This window comes from Hirundo rustica, chromosome 3 (assembly GCF_015227805.2).
Source record: "Hirundo rustica isolate bHirRus1 chromosome 3, bHirRus1.pri.v3, whole genome shotgun sequence".
In the NCBI taxonomy this organism is placed as follows: domain Eukaryota; kingdom Metazoa; phylum Chordata; class Aves; order Passeriformes; family Hirundinidae; genus Hirundo; species Hirundo rustica.
In genome coordinates, this window is record NC_053452.1 from 29523306 (window position 1) to 29550494 (window position 27189).

General features: G+C 44.3%; 2 protein-coding genes across 2 annotated transcripts in view; one reads left to right on the forward strand and one right to left on the reverse strand.

The window, feature by feature from the left end:
• Positions 1 to 7343, forward strand: part of RBKS (ribokinase) — a 78314-nt gene extending 70971 nt beyond the window's left edge. Inside the window, exon 8 of the mRNA XM_040058082.2 lies at positions 6163 to 7343. Within this exon, the coding sequence (XP_039914016.1) occupies positions 6163 to 6336 (174 nt within the window). The 3' untranslated portion in view covers positions 6337 to 7343. The remainder of the gene's footprint in view (positions 1 to 6162) is intronic.
• Positions 7271 to 13427, reverse strand: MRPL33 (mitochondrial ribosomal protein L33). Its single transcript, XM_040058083.2, has 4 exons — positions 13356 to 13427; positions 12442 to 12460; positions 9721 to 9827; positions 7271 to 7566 (listed from the first exon to the last, which is right to left on the reverse strand). Exons 1-4 carry the CDS (start codon positions 13375 to 13377, stop codon positions 7517 to 7519), a joined length of 198 nt encoding a protein of 65 aa, XP_039914017.1. The 5' UTR covers positions 13378 to 13427; the 3' UTR covers positions 7271 to 7516.
• Between the last annotated feature and the right edge of the window lie 13762 nt (positions 13428 to 27189).

Genomic DNA, 27189 nt, shown 5'->3' on the forward strand with positions numbered 1-27189 from the left:
AAAGACAGCAAAGCTTCCACACAGGATTAGCAACCCCAGACACTGTGGGAGTAATCACCCTTGTTAGGCCTTGATTTTAGGAAACCATTTGAAGATAGTCAAATTAGTTTAATTTCAGGAAAGTTTCAAGATAGTGGAGTTAGTTTAATGTAAAGATTGTCTTGATTTAAACTGCCAAAATATCTTTCCAGTGAAACGTGAGGAAATATGTGGGGAGGAAAATATTAACCTCCCAGAAAATAATTTTAAGAAGTATTCCACAGGCAAATAAATGCAGAAGTAAAAAAAAATACAAAACGCAAAAAAACCCAGCCAGGAACATTTCCAGAAATAAATAATTCTCCATCACATAGAGGATAAACATGGGTTCTTTCAGGAAGAAGGAAATCATAAAAAACCAAACCTGCATAACTGATTCAACCACTGTGAGTGGGGTTTTCATGGCAAGGTTTTGCTAGTGGGGGGCTACAAGAATGGCTTCTCTGAAAAGCTCCTGGAAGTTTCCCCCATGTCCGATAGAGCCAATGCTCCATGAGGGATCCATCACTGCCCAAGGCTGAGCTCTTCAGTGATGGTGGCAGCGCCTCTGGGATAATGTAGTTTTACCCCTTAAGAAGAGTAAAAGTAGTGGTGTGCAAGAACAGCTGGAGAGTGGGATAGAATATGTGACAGGAGCAATTGTGCAGACACCAAGGTCAGCGCAGAAGGAGGGGCAGGAGGTGCTCCAGGCTCTGGAGCTGAGATTCCCCTGCAGCCCGTGGCACAGACCATGCTGAGGCAGCTGAGCCCTCAGCCCAAGGAGGTCCCTGGAGATGCAGAGATCCACCTGCAGCCCCAGAGGAAACCCACGCTGGAGCAGGTGAATGCCCAAGGGAGGCTGTGACCCATGGGGAGCCCATGCTGGAGCAGGGTGCTGGCAGAACCCGTGGAGAGAGGTGCCCACGCTATAGCAGATGTGCGGACAGAACTTCTGACCCCCTGAGGGACCCACACTGGAGCAGCCTGCTCCCGAAGGACTGAACCATGTGGAAGGGACCCACTCCGGAGCAGTTTGTGAAGAACTCTAGCCTGTGGGAAGGACTCACGCTGGAGAATTTCATGGAGGACTGTCTCCTGTGGCAGGGACCCCATGCAGGAGCAGGAGAAGAGTGTGAGGAATCTTCCCCCTGAGGAAGAAGGAGCAGCAGAGAAAATGTGTGGTGAACTGACCACAATCCCCATGTCCTGTCATCCTGCACTGCTGTGTGAGGAAGAGGTAGAGACATTGGAAGTGAAATTAAGCTTGGGAAGAATAGAGGATGGAGGAAGGTGTTTTAAGATTTGCTTTTATTTCTCATTATTCTACTCTGATCTGATTGGTAATAAGTTAATTTCCCTAAGTCAGGTTAGTTTTGCCTATGATGGTGGTTGCTCCCGGCCCATATTCCAATCCACAAGCTTTTTGTTCTATTTCCTCTCCCTTGTTCAACTGAACGGGGGAGTGGCAGAGTAGCTTTGGTGGGCACCTGGTATCCACCCAGGGTCACCCCACCACACACTGTCATCAAAGGATATTTCATTCCCTGAGCATTTCAGCTGAAATTATCCCTTAGATGCGACATAGACCCTAATGGCACAAGACTATCTGAATATATCTGAAGGCCATAAATATTTTTCCAGTTCCACTAGTAAGTAACCTTTCATCAGAGCACAGCCCAGGGATTCTTGTAGGGAGACATAGGCTTTTCCCACTTTTGAGCAATGGATAGTGAGTGCCTTTGCTGACAGCTATTTTTTGTGTTACATAGGGCTAATTTGCAGTTCGGGTACAGAGTAGGCAGAGGTACAGCAGGGAACGTTGAGCAGATGTGACAGAGTGATAACATCCTTAGCATAATCCAGTATCACACAGTTGTGGAGTGCTATAAATACAGCAGGAATTCTCCAAGGCCCAATTCCTTCGACAGAGCTGGGCATCTCTGCATTGCCATGGATGTAGACTGCACTAAATCAGCGTAATCCTCAGGCTTCGTTTATTTGTGCTCTTCTGTGAATGCTCCTTGGAGGCCATAAAGCATCACTGTGAGCAATGTTACTGGTTCTACATCATGAGGCAGTTTCTAACAGCTTTTGGATTGCTGTTTTATTTATTCACTACATGAAGAATACATCATTACGGGCAAAACATTTCTCTTGTACTCCTGTAAAACATCCTTTTCAGTTGTTTCTTTGGGCCTTGGTAACATGCTCTTAGAATGTGTTTAATGGAAAGAATCCACATTAATAGCCAGACTTCACAAGGACTGTAACTTCTTAAAAATCACCTGAGAAAAGTTTTCTGAGGTTCACTAACAACATCAGGTTTCAGGAGCCAGAGCCCTCTCATGTTCTTCCATGGTTGCTGTTGCTCTTGCCCAGGCTGGGAGGGCAAAGGCTGAGCAAAACATTGCCCTGGAACAAGTCGGTGCAACTGCTGCCACTCTGTGAACTGTGGCCTTTGGCCTCTTGGTATCCAGACTCTTTTGGTGAGCAAGTCATCTTATTGTATAAGTGAAATGCATCCTAACAGTCTGTGCATGGTGGATTGGAAAAGGCTTTACATGCTGGAAAGGCTGTTGAACAATATAGTTTCCACTTACAAAGCACTTTCCTTAAAAAGCTTCTCAGGGCAGCATTGTATAAAAATAGTTATACTAAAGTTGTGAACCAGCTTCTGACAAATCGGGACTAACAAAAGCTAAGGTATAAATAGAAGTGTTTTCATGGGTTTTCTCTTCTTTAGAGGCACAGAATCTCAGTCAGTGCTGGACTGTAGGAAACAAAAATGCCCTTTTCCAGACACACAGGAAAACAAGGACCTTACAGACTAGTGGCACAGAATATAAATAGGTTTTCAAAACTGCTTCAAAACCATAAAAATTAGTCAAAACCATGACATTTGTATTTCAGAACAGGCCACACTATATCAGACAAATTTTTAATACAATTCTTTATTTTATTTCAAACAAACTAGCATCTCCAGCTTTACAGAAAGGTTAAATGCGTTATACTTTCATAATTATGGAATGAATTGTCTCCAGGCACTCAAGGATATGAGGATTATCTCAAAGTCTGCAGTGTATTAGAATTCCCGGAAGACATGCTGAAGAATGTAAAATATTACATACTTTGTATTTATATTTTGTCAGTGGACACTCTCGATGCACCTTACTGGTAATTTTCTTTTTTTTTTTTTTTTTTGTGAATTAGGTTAGAATTATTTTTCTTAGAGCAGGTTTTGAAACAGCTAAATGTAAATCTATTTGCTATTCCAGTGTTGGTGTAATCTTAATTTTACTCTGAGCCAGTTCCCTCTTGTGCTCTGTGCCAACCTTTTCTGAATCTACCAAACCCAATGTAGTTTAATCCACAATACCAAAGAAGGAAGATCTGTTTCTGTAAGCCAAAAATAGTTCTTACTGCACTTAACCTTGCAGCTGAACCAGTTCTGCTATTGCTCTTTTAGTCATGTTTGACCAGTCACGTCTGCACAGACCAGGAGCAAGGCTGAGCAGGGTATCTACATAATTGATCTGATGCATGACGCTGTTCTCAGCGCAGCAGCTCCTCTGTTGAAAACAGCCCCCTCACAAAACGTTCACTTACCAACAGCTGGATTTATGATACCCTTTGGGTCTGTAATAGCTGGGCTTTGCAGATACTGACTGCTTCAGTCTATGCATGGGAAGTGAGGATTTCAGCAAAAGTTTACTGGCATCAAATCCTTCTGTGTATTCTCCAATAACCCTGTAATCTTCTCTCTTGCAAAAACTGCTAGGGGGCCTTTTTCCATTCTGGATGGAAGTCTGCTGTTCTCTTCCTTTTCTGCTTTCAGAGCCATTTATCATTCAGTCATGCTAAAAGGGAGATCCCCAGCCATCTCACAACCTCAGAGCATCACCCATGAGCAGTGAGCCACAGTAATGTTGCAGGGAGAACTTACACTCCATCTCACTGGCACACAGACTAAGACCTGGGTGACATGTGGTTAGTCTTTTTTTGTTCCTATAGCCAACAGTGCAGCAATCATTAAAGAAAAAACCAGAAAGACAGTCTTCTGCTCCATGCTGCTGCCATTTGACACCAGATATTCTGAGTATTACTCATTAAAATATTTGGCTACTTCCATTTCCCAGAGATCACTGTAAAAAATGTTCTTCCTGCTAGAGCTACAGCAGAACAGATCTGCATGCTGAAATCCTACTCCTGTCTGTAACAACAGCACCAAAATAGCTTTAATAATTAATCATGCAGTGATTAGATTACGAACTCTGAGATGGGATGGAAATTTTTGTATTATGCATCAGACAAAAGACACTGGCAATGCTTAACTAGCAGTCACCTGCTCCTGCTCCACCTGCCATTGTGGGAACACTCCGGAAACCAGAAGGGAGACAAAGGCCCAACAGAAATTGATAAAAACCTTCACCTGCCCCTGGTATGTTCAGGAATACAGAACTGTTGAAACAGGTGCTGCTACAGCTGCATGCAGGGGTACCGCTTTGCTTATTAACTTGTCATTTGCCAGGCCATGCTCTCCATTGTATCCTGATGGAAGACAACATTCAAACCAGGCCAAGCAGGAGTTAAGCAGGGCGTTTTCCGACCGGAGGCACCAATGCAAACAGCCACTGTGGCGGGGCTGGGCAAGGAGAGGCCAGGCCTGGGGTAGGGCCCCTACCCTGTGCTCACCCGTTGCGTCCCTTGCAGTGCCCACGCTGCTCTGCCCTGTCAGCTGCTTGCAACATTAAAAAACAAATTTCTGTGGAAGTGGCATTGTTTTGCTGGAATGATATTATAGTCAGCTGATTTCAGGGCAAGTAAGAGTTTAAGATCGAGAAACACTAGTATTCAAAATTGCAATATTACTTCCTAGTGTTAACTTCCATTAGAAATTTTGCTGAGCTGTTTTGACAAAGTTTTTCCAGGCCCTTTGCTCTTGTTGCATGGCTCTTGGGGCCTATTTATTACAACTACAGAGGCAAAATCCCTCAGGGGAGGTAGTCCATATGCTGGATCTGGAATGAAATAAGATAATCCTAGTGCATCTCATTTAATGCCTTCACTGGTATAAAAGTATGATTAAAAAAAAAGGACTATAGGACCAGCTTTATGATACCCACAAGAACTGGTATCAGTCTGGCCTTGGAAATCAAACCAGTTTTAGGGGTGGAGGGGGAAAGAACAGAGTGGACTGAAAGGAGCAAATCAAATTAAGCACGACCATCAATCAAGTTAAATTTTGCCAGTTACTGGGGATACTTCATAGCACTGAACATCGCTAAACAACAGTTATTGTTAAAAAGCACTTGGGAGGCAAACAGCTGTCACTCCCTGCTGACCAGAGCACAACCAGCAGCATCTGGGCAAAAGGGTCAGGGCAAGCTGGGCTATGGCCCATGCCCATGTGGGACAGAGCTACTCCATGCCTCCCGAGGGCTCCCACGGGGCAGGCAGGGCATGGCTGGGGAACGATGGGTAGCTCAGGGCTGGCAGAGCTCCCGGTGAGTGTCACGGTCTTCGTCCTCCTTGGTGAAACTCAGCACAGGTGGCAAAGCTTGCCCCAGGAATGAGAGTGATTTATGTGATAGACACAATGATAGTTTTTAATGACAGTGGGTCCTTTGAATAAACAACAGCTAAGTTCTGGAAGTGTCAAAACATATCCCTCTGCAACTAAGAATTTACGGATACCACAAGCCACATGGCTTATTTTTTTCCCCTTTTCTCTGCCCTTTCTACCACTGACCTTTATAAAAAACAGAAGTTAAATAAGAGAAAAATAGCTTTAATGAAACATCCAGGTTGAGAAATCAAAATCGGACACTCCAACAACAGGAAATTTCAAAAGCAGTATTTATAACAGCATCTTGCTGAGCTGTGGCACACTAGCTTTGCTTTTTCTTTAAGTTTTAAGCCACATTATAGTGTGCACCTTGACTCAGCAGCCGGGCACAAGGATAGTATTGTGGCATTAGTTTAATTTTGCAGAATTTCCTATGCATAGAAAAGTCTATTGAACTCAACCCCTGAACAATTTCCTGACCCCTGCAATCAGTGCTACAACTTGTGTCTTTCCGGTAAAGGCATCTGAATTGTTTCCCTGTGCAAATACACTTAAGCTTGTTTGTTATTTTATTCTAGGGCGCTGGAGACAGTTTTGTGGGAGCACTGGCCTTCTACCTGGCCTACTATCCCAAGTTATCCATGGAGGAAATGATCAGGAAGTCTAACTGCGTCGCCTCAGTGAGCGTCCAGGCAGCGGGGACGCAATCTTCATATCCTTACAGGAAGGACTTGCCTCAGGACCTTTTCTAATTGATTGTCTAGCTCGCTGTACTGATTTTATCTTATACCAGGCAGCATTATTCTCCTGGCTGCGCTGAGGTTCTCCTCTGCTGACTGGAAAGGCCAGGAGAGTCTCTTTGCTTATTTCAGGAATCCCGTGTGTTCCTGTTCTGCAGCAGTAAGATGGGGTGGGGGTGGTGGGTCTTTCAAACACAGCACAGCAGGTCTCTCTGGCCCCACACAACCCTGTGGCCGTCCCACACACTGCGCTCTACTGAATGAACTACATGAGGTTTACAGCAAAACACCTGGAGGGTTATTGGGCTCCTGGCAGTATTTTCACTTGATTTTATCAGAACTTCTGATGTGAAATGGCACCACATGAAGCAGAGAATTAGCTTTGAGACTGCAGCTTCGGTGCTCAAACACCAGGGCCAGTGTTTGGCTCACAACCAAAGCCCTGTACATGGAGCCTGGGGTGCCTGTGCCCACCGCACTCTGTGCTTCCAATGCAAATATGACAGGATGCTACTGAGGTAGACTTGGAAAAACGTTTCTAGCCACATTGCTCTAAATACAGGTGAGCTAATTAAGGAAAAAAAACTTACAAGAACATCAGAGAACAACTACATTGTTTGTTTTCTTCATGTTCGACAAAAGCCCATCCTAACCCAGCTGCAAATAATAACAGGCCTTTAACCATGTTAATAGCTTATCCAAAAACCCATCTAGGTTCCCGTTCCTTCTCTCCTCAGAAGGAGCTGCTGCAACATTACCCCTCCAAGTAGTGACACCAGCTCGTGGTCACTACTGTCGCATCTGTGGCTGGTAGGTTAGAAAAACTTGCAATCCTGCCTTTGAATTCCTGCTGTGGAAAATATTAATTTTTATTGCTTTATAAAACAATAGTTCCTTTGAAGATTGCAACCTCTTTCACAATAGCAAACACAGACAATGGGATTTTCTGTTTAATTTTTTTTTAATTGAGCACTGTAAAAATAACTCAAAAGATAAATAAATGTTACTGTGATGATCTATGTCCAGACATTAAGAATTTTCTCTCTCTACATTGTTTTATTCACAATGGCCTTCAAATCACAGGAGACGGTGATCCCAGTTCATTTCCTCTCTTTTCAGCCCATGTTGCTAGATTTCTGAATCAGTGTTCACCCCATCCTCCTCTCATGTATAAATCAGGTCCAGTCATTGTTCACACAGAACGGATTTTTCTCTTCTCTGTGAAGAGGACACGTTGTTTTGCTACAGGGAAAAAAAAAAAAAAAAAAAAAAAAGAGAGAGAGAGAAAAAAGAGAAAAAAAGAAGCCTGAAGTGTTAAAATTCAATTCAACCAGCCCACGTTCCTTTTCTCCTGGCTGCCTTCACTGCTTAAATGAGTGTGGAGCAACTGACTGGCACAGCACTGATGTTAACCAACTCTTGAAGGAGTTTAGTGGTGCTTTCACTTTACCACATGTAATTTTTAGTTCCTAAGATGTCCACTTTACCTCTGTGAGAGTAAGTATCAGGATGCAAGTGACTGAAAACACTCAACAGCTGCTCTGTGTGACTATTCTGAGTCACAGCTGTTCAACGTAGGGACAAAAATAGGTTCTTTCTGTTTTCTACTACGCTTAACTCCAGAGCCCAAACAACTACGGATGATGAGCTGGATTCAGTTGGCCTCACAGGCTGACTGAGGAGTTAACCAGTTGTCCTGTGGATCTCTCAGCGAGGCACAAGGTGGCCATGACCACAATGCCTGATGCAGGTGTTTGCAAAAAAAACCTGCAGGGGCAAGTTAAGCTTAGTCAATACATTGATAAAACCCAAAAATTACAAAACAAATCAAAGCAAAGCTTTACAATGCCTTCTGAAAATCAACGTTTGGTTACTTTCATTATATGGATTCCTTTGAAAGCTACGCAAGAGCAATCCACTCAACAAAATCTCTTCTTCCACAAAAAAGTTTTGTTTTAAGAAATACTGCAAATAGTACAGATTCTGTTGCTGCAGTGGGGAGGTAGTGAAACTTGGGCAATCCTGCCACTACTTCACTAAAAAGCTTCATTCTGTGGATGCCCCAGGTTTCTGAGAAGTACAAAACATAAGGTGAAAACACATGCCAAGTGAAAATGCTTCCTAACATATTCCTGATGTGAGTTGTTATCTAGACTCAAATTTACTTCCCTTCACACATGCAACACTTTCTCACATCAATTTCTCACTTGTGTTCTACTACAGGCTACAAAGATCAAAGCTTTCTTCAGCAACCTACTACATGTTCTATCTGAGTTCTTCTCTTTCTTCACTTCCCTACAAGTTGCAAAGCTTCTGGAGGATCACTGCGCAATGTTTCAATGCAATAATTTATTTTTCTTATTCAAGGATATAATCCCAGAGATCTCAGATTCCCCTTCTGTGTGGAATTCAAAAGGAAAGCCACAACCTCTGTCACCTTTGATAACAGCATATTGCTTCTCTGGTGGTTTTTCTCACTTCTCAAAACTCCTGTACTGTTAGTTCTGAGAATGAAAAGGTAGTCCTCTAACAATAATAGAATATTTTACGAAAAAATAAGCTTGAATCACATAACTACTGGCCATGCATTATCCACTAAGAGCTGCTTAATACATTTCTTATATTTTACAACTTTAAATAAGCCTTTTTTGCATTAGCTATCCCATGTTATTTCTAATATGGTTTTGGTTTAAATTCTAAGTTTACCCACATGAAGCTTTTTAACATTAAATTCAGCTATTTAATGCTAACAACAGAAACTTGAACCCTTAGTCACCTTCCAAAAAGCTGGGTGAGCAAAAGGCAATTTGGCAAGCGCTATAACCTGTCCAAGAAATCAGATTCCTAAACTGGGAAAATCTGCAAGGACCAGGGGAACATAAAATAATCCAACTGCCATCTGGAGAGTGATATCATTTGTGGAATTGGAAGAATCTGTGCCTATTTCTTTAGAAGAAAGAGTCCATTTTGTAAGAGATAGTTAAAATTTCTGGTCTAGAGCTCCCATGGCATCTTAACAGAACGCTTCTGTCGATGCACACTTTGCGCCTGCTTGTTGGAGGTAGCACAGTCTAGCAAACCACACAAAGAAACAGAATGAAAGAACTCCTGTGTCACTTGACTTCGCCAGTGACATGTGGCATGGCTGTCATCAAAGTCTCTGATGTGTCAGGCAAGTCATTACTTTGTTTCACTGCCACAATCTGTAAAATGAGGGCAACATTTACTTCCCACTGGAATGTCATGAAGAACAGCAACCCTACAGTCATTTGAGTATGAAACATGTTATGACATATTCTGTTTAGATGGGAAAAATCCTGTTGCATTCAAATCCTCTCCCCCAGAGAGTCAGAGAAGCTCACACAAAGCAGGCTGACTTCTTCCCCGAGCTCTTACCGATGGGATCGTATCTCAGCAGGACCAGCTTTTCCTGCAGTCGGAGTCTCCTGATGTTGAAGCAGTAGCCTGTCTCCGCAGCACTTTTCATCCTCACCAGAATGTACCTGAAGTCACAAGGGGTTTCTCTGTGTCAGTGCAGGGCCCTGAGAGGGCCCCACCACATCTGCCAGGGCACGGGCAAATGGACAAGCCTTCAGCACACACAGCTGGGCACAATCACATAAGACACTTAATTTCAACTTCAGGGATGAGAGCATCAAAACTACATATGCTTAACTTTTAACATAGACAAACACTAAACCATAAGGTCCAGCATCAAGTTTAAGGAAATAATACCTCAACAGGATACAAGCCTAGAGAGAACTTGCAGCTCCTCCAAAAAACAGTGAGGTGGGAGGAATAAAAACGGGAGAGAAAAAAAGCAATTAGGAAAATCAGCGTACAATTGAGTCACTATGGCTTAAAAGCTAAGGGCAAGAGAGGAAGGATGATGGTAGTTAAAGATGTTCAGGCTGTAGATAACACTGTATCACAGACTATCACTTCCTCATGCAGAGAGGAAGCTAAGGAGATAGGCTGGCACAAAAGGCTTGCAAAAGGAGAAGCAGAACCCCTTGGCACCATCCAACCTGCTAGAGATACATAGCTTTATATTAACCCAGCCACGGGAACCCCCTTCCCCACCGGAGGGGTCTCGGTTTGCGGGGCAGGCTGGCAGCAACTGCGGTGTCCCGGGAGCAGGAGACTGAGGAAGCTGCTCCACACCCCCAATCTGGAAGTGTGCCAAGATCCAAGCAACTTCCCACAGAGAGGGCATCTTCTGAAGTTTCAAAAAATTGTAAAACCCTTTAACCAGTCTGTAAATTACATCCTTCTCTTTGATTTCAATGAAGAGGTGGATACACCTCTGCATGTGGGCAATCAGTTCACTTTCCATTTTCCTGTATTTTCCTGTTTCTAACACAAAATGGTCTGTCAGAATTAACCTGCTCCTCCTCACTTGTTCAGTTCTGACCAGCGTATTTCCTTAAGATCTTCCTTCTCAGCTTTGCAATCTAATTTACTACCAAGTTCAAAATAAAGAGAGACACTGGATTTCTGCAGACAACTGAGCAAGCATATTCTTGGGATTATCCCTGCTTGCTGTCCTCTGCTGTACACTACTGCAGGTGTGCTGTGAAGCTTCAGTAACCACAAAGACTCCTTTCCCTGTATCTCACTCACTTCCTCAAAGCCCCCATGCAGTTTCCCCTTTCTGGGGGAATCAGTGGCATCAGTGAGACCAGGCCTTGAAATTCCTGTGCACCACACGTCTGAGGCCAAGCCCATTCCAAACAATACACCTTGCTGAAAAAAATGACTCCCCAGTTAAGAAATGTAACAAGGAGCAGAGGCAGAAAACAACACTTGAAATATGTTGGGGCACAGGAAGAAACCCAAGAGGAGTGGAAAAGGATAAATAATATAAGAACAATATAAGATTCCTGGAGTGCATATGGGACTGTAAAAGAACAGAAAGAAACATTGGGTTAAAAAATAAAAGGGAGTGTGTGGTAGGAATCCCTGCATTAACATTAGTAACACCATTTAAAAAAGCTACTTTTTCACCTTGCAGAAACCTCCTGGTTTGCTGTGTTTGTTTTTATGAACAGATGAGATGTCAAACTGCTCTCTGTCAGGCACATACTTGGGAAGTGCTTTCTTAATTTCAAAACCTACCAAGTGTGCAGAAATTCTGTAGCAGAAGAATCTGCTCAAATGTGGCAAGCGGTTGGTACTGGCTCTGCTGGGGGCAGATTCCTAAAACACCCAAAATACAGGAAATGTACCAAAGGCCATAGATCCCAGGCCTGTGTAGTACCAAGTATAATACTCTCACACAGAATGCAACTTTTGGGAATAGGAAGGCAGGAATGTGTTCACATAAACGTACCAGTTTAGCCTCTTGGATTTCTCCAGCTAATTTTCTTACAAACAGCATTTTGGATCCAAGTCAGTTTCTTCACATGATCTTATTTCCTTATGCCCACATTGTAAGGGTAATGGTGTGCTCAAAGTACATATTCCTTCCTTTCCAACCCTTAACACAGTATCAGCTTTCTTTACACATCAGGGGCCTGTGACTAATTTTCTTGCAGAGCCCACTAACATCTCTGCTGAGCTGGACTACAGAGCAAACTAAGATGCCCAGAGCAGTGACTGCACTCCGTCCATTCCTCACACACAAACTCAGGAATATGCTAAGCCTAGGAAATGTTCTGCACTCTGGCTATGGGAAAGCTTCACTGCACCTGCCCAAATTCCACACCACAGACAACAGAGACCCACGCTGTACCTTAGTTTACCCTCCTTAGCTAAAAAGGTGTGACAGGTGAACAACAGGAAAAATACTTGGATAATTTACAGCCTCTCTTTAATCACAGAGCACAGAGGTGTGCTTCCCCCTGTGCAGTGCGCTTTGGAGATTACTGCTGAGCTTGATGCAGCAGCCCATAGGACAAAACCTGCCTCTGCTATGAGTTCAGAACCCATGGGAGAGTTTCACACCATTCTGTACTTACCTGTGAGAAGACACACTTACAGAATGACTGAGAGAAGGCAGCTAGATGCAAGGACTGCAGCTCTCTCAGGTATATTAAAAAATCTAGAGCAGCGCAACACTTTGCAAAGATACAACATACCAATAATCAAAAACTGGTGAGGAAATCCATCACTTACTTAGATTTGCTCTTGGCCACTGGGGTTAGTTTTTTTGGGTTTTTTTGGCAGCATGAAGAAGAGAAAAACAGAAGAAACAGTTACCATTTTACCTTGTTTCCTTTATATGCAACATATACAGATTAAGCGTTTTCCATGGCCTGACTTTGCTAAAGCCCCAGAGAGATAGTGTGAAGAGATTTACTGTCACAATAAAGCATCACTCCTTCTTCCACATGCTGTCAGTTCCCTGCTCTTTCTGCCATCACGTCACCTTTATAAGTGTCTGTGCAAATGCAGTGCCCAGCATGACAGGCTGCATTTGCTGCATCCTCCAGATGTTCTCAATGAGTTTTCAGCTTCAGTGCCAAGTGCGATTTCTCTGGGTGAATGTGAAGTTACGACAGGTGTGAGGAACACTGCTGATGGAAACTGCAGTCCCAGTCCCCCGGACTTATTCCCACCCACTCCGGCTTGGGCTCCTGCGATGGTGCCAGCACAAGGGTTTGCCCGGCCACAGGTGCAGAGCAGGGAGCCCCGCCCAGCTGAGCCCGACCCTTCCGCGAGGCTGATTTTGGGTCCGCTGATCCAACCCACAGCATAGCATGAAACAGGCTGAGTTACTTTTCTGTCACCCCACTGAATTTAAAGTCATCATAAATCTGCAGCACAAATTCAAACCCCCACTTAAATTAAATTTTAAAAAAAGTATTAAAAAGCGCCCGTCGATACTGTGTCTGTGCAAGTTCTGTTTAGGTCACCCTGCGCTTCCTCCGGGGCACGCCGGGAGGCCCCGCGGCCGAGGGAGGGGAAGGGCCGGGAAGGTCGCGGCCCCGCCGCCGCCTCCGCCGGGACGCCCGCCCCCCCTCACGGCCCCGGCCGCCGCCGCCGCCGCCGCCGCCCGGCCCCGCCGCGCCCGCGCCCGCGCCACTCACGGGCCGCCGCCGTCAGGAACATCGCGCCGGGCCCGCGGCCGCCCCGCCCCGCCCCTTCCGCCGCCACAACCGCGTCCGGGGCGCGGGGCCGGGCCGGCGGGGCCGCACCGCCCGGGGGCGGGCCCGGCCGGGCTGCCCGTACCGGGCCCGTGCCCGTGCTGCCCGTACCGGGCCCGTGCCCGTGCCTGTGCCTGTGCCCGTGCCCGGGAGCCGGGCCTGGGAAATCCGCGATGCCGTTGTGGCGGCCGGGAGGGCCGGTGGTATCCTGGGCTGCATCCAGCACCACCCGTAGCCTGCAGGTGGAGGGAGGTGGTCGCGCCCCTCCGCTCAGCCCTGGGGAGGCCGCGTGTGGAACGCTGTGTCAAGTTCTGGGCCCCTCAGAAGAGACATGGAGCTGTTGGACAGTACCTAGTGGAGGGCAACGGAGATGATTAAGGGATTGGAGCGCCTCTCTTATGAATAAAGGCTGTGGGAGCTGGGCCCATTTAATCTAGAGAAGAGAAAAATAAGAGGGGGTCTCACTAGTGCGTATAAATATCTCAAAGGCGGGTGCCGAGAGGATGGTGCCCAGTGACAGGACAAGGTGCACTGGCAATAAACTAAAACAAAAGAAGTTCTGCCTCAACATGAGGAAGAATTTCTTTACATTGAGTGTCAGAGACTGGAACAGGCTGCCCAGGGAAGTAGTGGAGTCTCCCTCTGGAGAGATTCCAAATCTTCCTGGACATGGGATGTGTTCTGAGTGATCTCCTCTAGGTGATCCTACCTTGGCAGGGGGTTGGACTAAACAGACTCCAGAGGTCTCTTCGGGGCCTGACAGCTGTGTGATTGTGTCATCTCCCCATGCCAGGCCTATCCCAGCACTGGCAGCCTGTCCTGTGCCTGGCAGTGGCTCACGGCAGCAGGGCCAGTGCAGAGGGGGACATGCCCGGCAGTGATGGCCCCACAGCCGGTGCCCTGCGGCCAGCAGCACATCCGGCTTCTGTCCCACTGCATGGACTCATACAGCAGTTTGGGCCCAAAGGGACCTTAAAGATCACCTCATCCCACCTCCCTACCATGGGCAGGGACGCTTCCCACTAGACCAGGTTGCTCAGAGGCCCAACCAACCTGCACGTGGCTGTGTCACAACCCCCAGGTCCTTCCCCTCGGGGCTGTTCTCAACATATTCTCTCATCCTTCTGTGCATTTTAGGCATTAGAATAGGTTGTTCATGGAGATGATGGAGTCACCATCCCTGGAGGTGTTTAAGAGGTGTCTGGATGTGGTGCAGGGGGAAGATTTAGTGATTTAGGGGTTACAGTGATAGTGCTGAGTTGGTGGACTAGATAATCTTAAAGGTCTCTTCCAATCCTGATGATGTTATGGTCTGCTAACCTCTGCCTGCCTTTGTTCTCTTTTTTATTAAAAAAGGGATTGTTGCTATGCTGTCAAAGTCCCCAAATCATTAGGCAACAACCTATCAGAGATAGTGTATAAAAGGCATGGGCAGGGAGATTCAAGACAGGCACCAAAGCAAGTCTTCATATTCCTCTGACCCATTAGATAATGAAATGTAATATATTACCCTCTGAAAAATTCACAGAAGGTCTGTGGCTTACTCTGCTTCCATCAGTTAGGTAAACTGTTATTGATGGAATTCAAGTCCTTGAATATTTAGCAATTACTAAGGCAATAAAAATGTCAGCTTGACATATTTAGATGAAAAACAAGACTTAGAATGTATAATAACATGCAGTGAATTTTATATTCTATGGCATGTAAACAAGTGGCTGACCCTATAAAAGACTGGAGCAAAATGACATCTCCAGGAAAACATTGCTGCTCGTGTCAAGTGTTTACTTGTGATATGTTGTTCCTTTATTTATTTATTTCCAAATACTCCTTCTTAATGATACAACATTTCAGTCTTTACTATGAGGCCTTCAGAAGTATAAATCTAGTTCTTACATAATCTGCCCATGAATATCAGAGTGAGAACTTGAAAACATTCAAGATGATAAAATGGGAGTGCTGTAAGGCTCCTTCTCTTTGATCTACGTTATTGCCTCAGTCAGAGCACAGACTGAAAAAGAATGGGATTGCCAACCTCCTGACTTCACTGCCAGGAATATAAATCAACATTAAAGATGATTTCTAAATGAAATAGCAAGTTAAACATTTGTAGAAACACATCATCAAATAGAGGTTACTGCCTCTTTTTAAACCTCTTGCCTGTTGGCAAAAAGAAAACTGTTCCAGTGACATTTTCTCTGCTCTGCTGTGACAAGGGCTGCATAAATATAGACACTGTGGATTAGAATAGACTTCAACAGTCTTCAACTTTCTTTTTAGCAGCCTCTTCTGTAGACAGTTTTCAATAGCTATGGGTAAAACCCAGGGAGTCTGAAACGGGTATGTGTGGCAAGGTGTTGACAGTGTCACATGCCCCTGATGGCAACAGTCGCAGCTGACCTTGAGGAAAAGTTATCCTGGCTGGAGGAAAGGAGAGAGAGTGAGAATTTCTGACCCTGGCTCCGGTTCAGATTTGGCATGTGGGCTAGGATAAGTCATGTTCTTTGAGATCTTTGATGGCATGTGTAGTGCAAATGCAGATTTTCCCTTCAACTTTGCCTAAAGAAAGCAAGGAATGTGATGAACTGTAATGCCAGCCTAGATAATTCTAGTACTTGCTTAAAGAGTCATCACTCATGACTCCAGCAGAGAAGCTGCTGGTGCCAAACTGATCAATGTCACTCAGAATCAAACATAGGGTGGGTTTTTATCTCGCCAGAAAAACAACAATTTGTCATGGTATAATCTAACTGATTCTTTCCCATTTTATGCTTTATATTCTAGGCTAAGCCCTCCTTCACCTCCAGGAAGTGAGGAGATGGCTGCTCCCTGCCAAGAAAGTACAGCCAGCTTTCTGGCACAGTGAGCAGGCAAAGGGCTGGTGCCTGAGGTTGGCGAGGGTGAGGCTTCTTCAAACGCACGCGGCGCCTCCAGTCAGTCATCGCTCGAAAAAGTCACAGAAGGGGAGAGGGGGGCAGCAGATGAAATGTTTGCAAGGTAAATATCCTCTTGGCACTGGGTTTTCTACGTGAGTTGCTGTAATTAACGCATTCAAAATCCAACGCTGGAAGAAAGAGAATAACACTAAAGCCTGGGAAAAGCTCCACGTGTCCTTCCTGGTTTCCCACCAAAAACAGGCAAGGAGTTAACTAAGCCAAAGAAATGTAGACAGATTGGTGGACATAGCTTTTGAACAGCCAGGGTACTTTCTCCTCCCTTCTTCCTTTTCCTGTCTCTGCGTGGTACCACTTAGCAGTGTTCTGCTGTCCGCAGTGTTAAACAAACACTCATGGGCATTATTGTGCAAATCACTCATCCCAGATAACAGATGGATTTTTACATTCTTTCTGCATATCTGAATCCATTATCCCAATAGGGCCAGAAGAAAGTGGGCATTAGCTTAATGCAGTTCTGAAAGAGGAACTGTTCCGGTCAGGAGAGAGGGAGTTATGGAAAGAGACATCTGAAGTGCTAAATCACTTTGAGCCAGTGACTAAATCCATTTCAGCTGCTGGTCTGTTTGAAGTGAGCTAGAAATAGCCTTTAGCCTAATTCTTAGGTGTGATAGTCTTAGAAAAGGTGGAAAAGCAATGGGCTTAGATGGTTCCCTTCTTACCTCCAGAACCTGGTCCCCCTGGATCAGATGTGGGGCACTCTGGTGTGGTCAGGGCATGGCTCTCTTTTCAGGGATTTACCTGTACCCTACTTATTACTTCCAGAGCATTGGTCTCTGGATCTGTTCTGGAGCTCCTTTCCCCTGCACTGACGTCATTCATATGTAAGGGGAGAAGAACAAAGGCAGCACTCGCCTGTTTCTTGTGTGATTTTTCAATACCAATTTCCCAATCCCGGCATCCAAAGTAACAACATCCTTTCAAGCCGCCCCCTCTTGAAATGCCACTGTAGTCAAACAGCTGCAAATCAAAACACCTTGTAAACAAGTGACTGAAATCCCGTGGGATGCCCGAGGGCTTGGGCACGTCTCAGAGTGATTATAGTTCCTGCTATACAATTTGGAGTCCATGTAGCACAGTTTGTGCCAGCTCCGAGCTCTTGCTTTTTATTTTTAGCCCTGTTTGTCCAGGGGTTCTCATAATAAAAAGAATGACGTTCAGTATCAGTGACACACAGATAAAATTAGATAGTAGCCGGAAGTGATCCTACAACTAATCCTCCCCATTTTTTCCACAAGCTTGGGTCCTGTGGGCCTCAAGGACAGCTTTTCTCTGTGTGAATTTCACTTCCAATCAGCAGGCAGCTGAAAAATTGGGCTCGCATAAGACTTGTGTGCAAAAGGAATGAACGCCATTGTCAGTGCTTATGCCAACAGCTGGGACCATCTGGGATACCAAAGACAACAGTGTCTAGATGTGTACAGCTGATCAGAGGTTGTTTTTAGCAAGCCTTGAAACCTTCTTCCCTTTTTGGGGCAACAGAACAATGTTTTTGCCTTCCATGCGTGGAGTTTTGTGCACCGAGCAGCTTAAGTCATCAGGGCTCAGTCCTGGAAGTGATTAGTCCCACAGACATAAGACACCCGCACTGATGCTGAAGATGTTATTCCTTTCTTTGGAAGAAGCTGCCTAGGGGAAAGAACAGATAGGAGATGCATTAGCTTACATGACTAAAGTAAACCATCTCTCAGGAGAGCAGGATCAGTTCTCATTTGTTTTTGCGCTTTTTTTTTTTTTCCCCTTCTAAATTTTGGATTGCTTTTGTTTTTAGTACACTGTAAAAGAAGAAAATACAAGAGGTTAACTGGTCAGCAGATGCTCTCTTAATGAAACATTGAATTCAATCAGGCAGTGTACTTAGTGCACCTTCAAAGGAAGGTACAATTGTTTGCTGTGTAACACAAAGGACTTAGCTGGATTAGGGAAATGAAAGAGTGTATCAGAATCAAAACTGTGAACCTGCAAGGCCAGGTCCTTTTAAGCAGGGTAGGTAAAGGCAAAGGGAGAGGATAGTTATGTAAAGTGAACATAGTGTGACACAGATAGGGAATGAATTTTTTTCCTCCTGTAGCTTATTGGAGGAGAATGGATCAAGTGCCTGGACTTGGTTCACTTTATGTCAAAAATCTACTTTGGAATGAATTGGTGTATCACTTGCATGGCTCCTTGGCAAGGGGACAGCTTTAGCTTCAAGCCAGGGTTAACAGCCATAAGGGAAAAGAAAACACGTGGTTCAAGGGTACAAGTGGATCTAGAGGACCAGAAGAAGGATACAGCTTTCTGCATCCCGTGGCCTCCCTAAAGACTTTCTCACTTGAAAGAAGGTCACGGGGTTCAAAGCTGTTTCTCAAGTGCAGCTATGTAGCATTGCCTTGATGTCATGCAGTATTATAAACAAGTTATTATTTCATTCAGTGTTTTGGGAAATGATGAGACTGGAACAATACACCCACAGCAGTTCCCTCCCTTATCCCAGCAGACTCTTTAGTGAATTACTTATGAGCCGTACCACACTAACTGATGTCTGTCTGTCTGTCTGTCTGACTGTCTATGTCTGGTAATAGTGTGTCTCTGAGGAATTTCAGGTAGGAATATTGTGGATTTTGTGAAGAGCAGAGAGCTGGGAAGGAGGAGAGGGACATAAATTTGCAGTGTCTTCTGGTTTGATGGATGTTTGATTTATGAACATTGGGCTGAGAAGGCCCCAGGGCTTCATAGCTGCAAGCACTGAATGCATCGTCGCTCCCTTTTCCACGCATTTGTGCTTCTGAAGCCAGTCACTCGTTTACACCTGATGGGATAGCAGAAAAACAGAGTTAAGCAGGGCAGTGTTCCAGTCATTTCTGTCTGCTTAGCTCAGGTTCAAGCTAGACCTGGGATGAATACTTAAAAAACATAGGAATTGTCACAAAGGAGCAGGTACTAGAAATGAGGTTCAGCAGGAATGTATGTAGAAATCCGTTTGAAGTCTTGGTCTCTTGCATAACTTGTCTCTGGCTAGCTCCCTAAACCCTTTTCTTCTGCTGTAGTTTCCCTAGACCCATTTCACTTAAAAACATACAAGCAGTGTGAAAGCCCTAATGACGCACAATGTGTGTTCCTTGACTTTTGCACCATCTCTGCAAAGAGTCTTTCCTCTATTTCGTAAGCACTGACCATTTGGCCTGCCCCTGTCATCCCCAAATATAAAGAAATAGTCTCCCTCCTATAGAGGGGAGGTAGTCCACTTGGTTAAGAAGATAAAAACTGTAACAATATTCATAGGTGGCCTGTTGCAAGGGTTTTGTTTGACCAGTAAAGATACATGTACACTTTAGTCACTTTTTAGCCCATGTTATATTCTTCAGTGATGCCAAACTACTAGATCAAATAATGTAAATGTAGCTCAAGTTATCTTTCTGGAAATATTCGTTGTCTGAAAAAGAACAAGCTATTTCCCCACATCATTATATAGACCAAGATATTCTTGATCTGCCCACAAAACAAAGCTGACTGAATCACATGTTTTCTCCAAAAGTTATCCTAACCAAAGGAGTCAGAAAAACTAATTTTTTTCCCTTCCTTTTTCCCCCAGCTCTCACAACATGGACTCTAATCTCACCATTACAGGAAAAACTGCTGTTTCCAACTGTGTAGATCAGTAAGAGACTAGGTGTTGCTCCCTAAATGTAACTGGTCCTATAACTCTAGCCCAGATCTTTAAGGCTGCCTTGCAATCTAGTCTATCTCAGTTTGTGTCCAAGGGGCATAGTTACCTAAAAAATAGATATGTAAATATGATGAAGACAAGGCTCATAGCATCTGACCTTAGATAAATTCCTGTCCAAATATTCTGCCTGCTCACATGACCCGGTCCATACTGGGATATGACTGGTGGACTGATATTCCCAGCCCTGCCCTGCATGTCCTGCATTAGCTTCTGATGACCTAACTGAAGATCTCACCTCTTCCTCACCACAAAAATACTCTTGCATCATTTTGAAATCCTGTTGCTGCCACTGGAGAGTTCACATAAATCAGTACTGTCTATAGTGACCTCGTGCTTGCATGTAAAATCATGGTCAAGGCATTTCATGCTAGCAGTAAACCAGAAAAATTTACTGGAATGGGATTAAATTTGTTTTCAGTGTGTCTGCAGAGCCAAATAAATTCCAAGAGTTTTCTGAGCTGCTGAACAACCAGAGGCAATCATTGCACTTTTCTGCTGCCAGTTGCAGCCTTTTACCTCTTCTAGGCAGGAACTGTCTTCTACTCTGTATTTGTACAATTGTCAGTGCTGTGGGGTGGCACCTCATTGAGCCTTCTGCATCAATAGGATGGCTTTGGTAAGCATCCACCTGCAGGACAGCCAGCAGGACACCCCTCCAGCTGCCCTCCTGCCTGCAATACCTGTGGGTGAAATACAGGCAGATACACTTGAGTTAGACGTACATCTGACGCCAACTGCATCTGGCAACCACTCTGGCACTGCAGAGGACTGCCCCAGGATTCCTAGTTATTTTTAATTCTGCATTGGATTGGACCCGGTTGCTCCTGGTTAGAGATCTTTTTGCAATAACAAACTAAGATTACATGAAGAGCTTAAAAAAGAATTTCACCCCTCCAGGGCTAAATTACTTCCACTTATATACAACTGTCATATCTTTAAAGGGTAAACCCAGAAAGCTAACACTGAAAAATATAACTCTACAACCGAGATTATCTGCCTGCCTTCTCTAGGCAATCATGTCTCATATCTAGAAGGTCTTTCATAGCAAAACCCAAAATTCAAGCTAAGTAGATGGAAGATTTATGTACAGAGCAGGAAACAACAGCTTGGGAGGAGGTGTATTTGATTGCTGGAGCCAGTTACAAAGAGAAACCTCAAACACCATATGACTACTTTTCCATAGCATCTCACTCATGTCTGGTAAAACCACTCCATGCTCATCCAGACTTTGCAAACTACTGCTCACCAGCTGAGAAAGGCACGGTGACTTGCATGTTACAGAAGCATCTGACACTGGCAAACAGTTCCCTTCTATATGTAGCTCAGCATCCATTCCACACATTTTATAACTATTTTTCATGAAGTAATAACTGGAAAGTGGGAAGAATGAAAGCCCTCTGTACCAGCTTACCAGTCCCACAAGAGGCCTCCTGCTGTTCAACTCACATTTAGGGAATTTAATTAGGAGCCGAGTTACACAGGAACATGAAGAGGCCACACCTTCCCTACACTTTCTGTGAATATTCGCACTCCTATGATGAGAGAGCAGTCACGCTTCACATAGTGGCTGTATTCAGCCCTGATTATATACCTGGATTAATAACTGAAGCACTTAACCCCAGGGGCAAATGGGTTTCCCTGAAGAACACAGAAATTATGGAGAGGAGAGCTCAACATGTCAAATGTCCAGAAGTGGAAGTGTTCATAGTCCTTTGTTAAAAAAACTTCCTTTGTAGAACATTTAACTCATTTCAGAATTATTGTCTGTTTTCCTCTCAACCCCTTTTCAATAGTGGCATGGAGAAAAGTGGAAGAGAAGAAAGGAAAGATGCGGAAAAGACTAAATATTTTTCACTGGGTTGGGGGCTTTTTTAACATTAAAAAATCAATTAATTTACATTGAAAAGTGTGAAGATTTCAGACTTTCATCCAAAAAAGAATTTCCATTTTTTTTCTAGTTCTGCCTATAGAAAATATTCCCGGTAGCGTCTTTTGGTGTTTTCTTTTTGATTCTTTTAATGTGAGGTCAGCACCCAGCACAGTATTGTCTTCAGAGCAGCGCACTGAGACCAGTGACTGGTTGGTACCTTGACAAGAGTCTTAGCCCATTCTTCAGCCACAACTGTATCTCACATCTCCAGCTGCTGTAACTGCTTGGGTGTAAACTTAGAAGCTTAGGGGGAATTCGTGTCTCCCTTCTACATTCATTCACATGCAGCTACACCCCTTCCAATGAAATCCCAAGATTTAGAGAGACTGAATTGCTTTAGGCCTCGACGGTTCATTCAGTCAGATACAATTTATCATTTAACCCTTTCAGAAAATCTACCAGTTGCCAATCATGGCTTCATTTTCTCATTCTTAGAACTGCTGAGCAGGGAGGTCAAATATTGTGAACTACAGCAAGGAGCAAAGGCCTTTTTTTTTAATCTGACTTTTTTTCTCAAGAGAGAGAACAATTGCAACTGGCAGCGTGGTCCAGGATGCTCAGGGTTTGTTACCATAACTCTGCTGCAGTCTCTGGTTAAAAGGGAGGATGGAGTAGCTGCCTGCTCTGCTGTGTTCATTGACATTGCTTCCTGTGTGGTTGTCTCTGTTCCAGAAGGAGCCTGTAACTCACTGGCTGATCAACAGAAATTAGGCTGGAGTGTCTGGGATTCTCCAGAAAACATTAATAATTTTCCAGTATGACTATGGCCATCCAGAAATCCAACACAGTGGGACAGCACACACATAGAGACCATCTCCAACTGCATTGGCACCCAGACTCCAGCCCCTTTGGAAACGTGTGTGATTGCCCCGTGTGCATGGCTCAGAGTTGTCACCGGAGAAATGCTGCGCCTCCCCAACTTCTGACTCTCCCCCATGACATGACACCCATTCCCAGTCAGAAGGAATTGAATAGTCCTGGCAATCTTTTGGTACCAGCAGCTGAGCTGTTTTGAAAATCTAGACTAAAACTCCCAAAACAAAGCCGTAACCACCAAGCCCTGGATCTTCAGCTGCACGGCTTTCTGCTGAGCTCACTGGCATCCTTGAGAGGTTTCCCACTGATTTTAATGAGTTCCGTGGAGGAAGTTTTAGCTAAAGCAAAGCATAAAGAGGTTGGGCCGAGGTCTTAATATGATACCATCCAACCGTAGATACCTGAAGTCCCAACCACTGCTGTAGTCAGCTGGGGTAATGTGCCCCTCCAGAGAGCAGGAGAAATCAAATCCTTCCATTACCAGTAGGCTGGCATGACAACTGAGGTTTAGATCTTCCACTTAAGTGCCTTACATCATGCAGTCCTCCTGTGTGGTCTCCCATAGTTAATTTTTTGTGTCCCTCTTGGCATCTCGGAGGTAAGGACCGTTACATTTCCCTGTTTGTATCTCTTGGCAGCTCTGAGATAAGGACACTTTTATCTCATGTGTGAAAATGTTGGTGGTCTTTGCAAAGGAGAGAAGTGATTGTACTTCAGCAGAGCAGAGGAATTCCTGTCAAAGGAATGCACCCAGATGGACTCCTGTCTCTTCACTCTCTCTTCTCTTCCAGTACAACCACATTACCACACTACCAACTGACTTGAGTGTCCTAACCATTGTTCATTCATATGTATTTCAGCTCCAAGGAGTGTTTAGTCTAGAGGCTAAGAGCTCTTTGCAAGATGGGCTTCAAGTAGATACACAAAGAAAGGCAGCTGAGCAGTGGGCCTGTTTCCCTTCTAGCAGCTTTTGTTTTGATTTTAGATGTGAAATCCACTGACAGGGTGGAGACTGAACTGCCATGCTGAACTGCCTTGTTCACTGATTCGAAGATCTTCTTTCTTAAAATGAGTCAGACCAAACCATTATGACATTATCCCATGATCCAAACAGTGACTTCACATTTGGTCACAAGAAGAGCAGCATTTAATTTTTTTTTTTAGCTACATGGAACTGGGAATGTTTCAGGCAGTGACTCTCTACAACGAATGATATACAGTCATCACTGAAGGAACTTTCTGTCTCCCTGTGAGTTACCAGATCAAGCAGCCTTTTCTAATCCTTATTCTAGCCTTTAAAGTCAGGACACTTAATTTTTTTTTTTTTTTTTCATTCTCTGCCAAAATCTATTTTTGAAGCAGTTACTGCAGTACTTGTCAGATACAAAAAGGCAAGTGCCTGCCCCCATTTGTCTAAGAGAATAAGTGAGTGGGATCACACAAGCATTGACTGAATCTCCCAGATGAGACTCCTGAAGTACTGTGCAATCATTAATGAGTTAAACCTCACAAATCCAACCTGAGTTAGTGCTAAGTCCCTTTCACTGGTGGAAGGCACAGAAAGATAGGTATGGCAAGGGGCAAAAGGCATCTGCAAAGAGGATTTTTCTGCTTGAAGAACAAAGGGAGTGAAGGTGTGTCTTGTAGATAGTGCTTTACTCAGGTTGATGTTGTCACTAGGAACCTTTCCATTGATCTCCTCAGTCATTGTGAACATCATAATTAGAGCCTGCTGAATAACATTGACAAGTGGTGTATGTCTGCTCAGCAGCTTACCTTCTTTGAGGTCTCTTCCAACCTGAATGATGCAATGAGTCTACATACAATTCTGCTGTCAGTTTTGAGTAACTTGACCATTGGTTTAGAGATTGTGAAGTAAGAAGGGGCCAGTCTTATCATTAGTCTGAGCTCCTGCATACCATAAACTGCAGTATCATACTGAATTGCTTTTTCTTGGAAATACAGAGTAACTTTCAGGGGAATTGCTTGTTTGTTGTTTGTAAAATATTGCTAATGAATGGAGAAATCTACCAGAAGCCTTACATAAACTGATTAATTACTCTCACTTCTAAAACACCAGGGTTTGTTTGTTTGTTTGTTTTGGTTTTTTTTTTTTGTTTTGTTTTCTTTTCTTTTTTCTTTTCTTTTCTAGTCAGAATTCATCCAGTTTCAGTTATCAAACCTCTGGTTTTATGTCAGCATTGAGAAATTGTGATCAAGTCAACCCTTCACATGATCTCTGAGCAGACTGAGCTCCTGAAGTCTTTCACTCTCAGGCATGCTTTCTAGTTTTTTAATCAGCCCAGTATCACTTCTCTGCACTTTCTCCAATGTGTTATCATCCTTCTGGAATTATTCACAAATAACCTTTTCATTAGTCAAGCTTCTCTTCAGATGGTTGAATAATATTTGCCTGATGAATTTATAGTAACCTTCCTATTGGCTGGTTGTATTATTTGTAAGTGTAAACGTGGACAGCTGCAGAGGTCTCTTTTCCTACAGCTCCACTGGCCATGGAAGGCATTTTCGTGTGTTGTTAGTCCTTCTTTTGGACAAGTCCCTGTGCCATCTGCCATCGATCCTAGCTGTGCCACAGGGAGACACCAACATAATAACTTGTAAAAATGCTCCCATACCTCAGGATGGAAAGGGACATAAAAACCAGCTCCCCTTGGGTTAGCTCAGCTCTTTTCCTTGTTTCCAGCACGTTGCCAGAATCCTTTCTTATGCAAGAATTTCTGAGAGGCATTAGTGTACATCAGCTGTACTCCTGAACTGTGGACCTCCTGAAAGGAGGGGATGTGTATCACCCCAAGAAGTTCAAATGTCTGCTTCAGCTGATGCTAGTTACTGTATGCAGTGCTTTCTAACCTCTCAGTCCCAGTGATTTGTCTTAATTACCAGGCTCTGTGGTTGGTGATTGACATGTTGAGTTATTTGTGAACAAACAGAAGGCTGGTGTGACTTCTGGGCAAAGTTTCAACACTGTAGAAGTATGTCCTCTCTTCAGAGTGTCCTCAGCACTTCTCATCCACATTTGAAAAAGGTAAATGTTCACAAGAAAACTGTGTCTATGTAACAAACACACACATTTTAGCAGACTATCAAGTCCCTCTTGATTTCAGATTAACCTAGTTCCCTTCTCTTTGGCTTGCCATCATTTGCTGCAATGAAGCAGACTATGGAATTTCCCCTTTAGCTTTTCGTTAGAAAGCCACTTGTTCAATTTCATGTTCTAGGCTTCAGCTGAACTCTATTGCCAGCTCATGTTTCCACTGAACACACAGCTTGGTGAAGAAATACCCCCTTCCGTATCCTGCAGCCTGCTTCAAACAGATAGTGGTTGTGTTTGCCCTTGGTCTCCCTGAAGCCATCGAGGTATTGAAGCCTCAACTCTCTTCCCTGCTACATGATGCTCAAATACCACCAACCTTGTCCCCTCCAAACGAAAATCAGGTGATGGGAAAGCTCACATCCTCATGTCTCTCTTCCTGAAGTTTTGGACTCTTGCAAGCAGCTCTCAGTGCTATCAGTATCACAAGAAAAAAGCCTCTGCTACTTTCAGCTAGAAGATCAAAAAGCCACAGCCACCTTCAGGCTTTGATCTTTAGCCAAAGCCAACCTCCTTTGCTCTCCAGACCTTTTAGTTTTGCTTTGATAGATGTAAGTACTCTTCTGTGTTCTCTCCTTCTCTCTGTTCCCTGTTTTCGCCTTCCTCACACTCCCCAGACCTTGGCTGGAGCCTTTTCATGCCTGTAGGAAAAGGTGCATATGAACTTCTGCTTCATACGTCACCAAGATAAGGCTGGACCAAGGGAGCCTGGGTGATTTGTCCCCAGATGTTAAGACAATGGGCTTTCCTGTCAATGTTTTCCACTACAGGAGGTGATGCACACTGTCCTGGTGACTGAAAATGGCCAAGAGGCAAAGGAAAAGGCCATAGCAGACATCTGGGACCGAAGCACAAGCAATTTGTTAACCAGATGTAGCCACAAATGGAGCTTGGAACAAGGGGACACCAAATAGCAAACTATTTCCAGATGATCCAAGTCCATTCAAACATGCCAACTACTGGACCTGAGCTTGGAGCCTTGGGAGAGATGGGGCAGATGACAAAGGGAAGATGAGCTTCCACACTCTGCAAGGATTCATTGTAAAAGATGGTGCCTCCCTCACCTCTTCAGGTCTCTGGGCTTTACGATCAGTGCCCTCAACTCTACTCTGCCAAAAGCCAAAGAGAGCAAGGCAGAGGGTTTCTGGTTTTTGCCCAATTTCCTGTGAAGCTCTGCGAGGATAGTCTTTTAAACAAGAAAGCTTTGCAGAAGGGAAATGCATCAAAGCAGCAAAAGTACAGGCTTTTTAATGTGGAAA

Excerpts from the sequence above, each read along its gene's own strand:
- MRPL33 (XM_040058083.2), bottom strand. The coding sequence starts at position 13,377 with ATGTTCCTGACGGCGGCGGCCC. Across the intron at positions 7,567-9,720 it reads GCTGAGATACGATCCCATCG|CAAAACAACGTGTCCTCTTC; the intron begins GTAAGAGCTCGG and ends TTTTCCCTGTAG.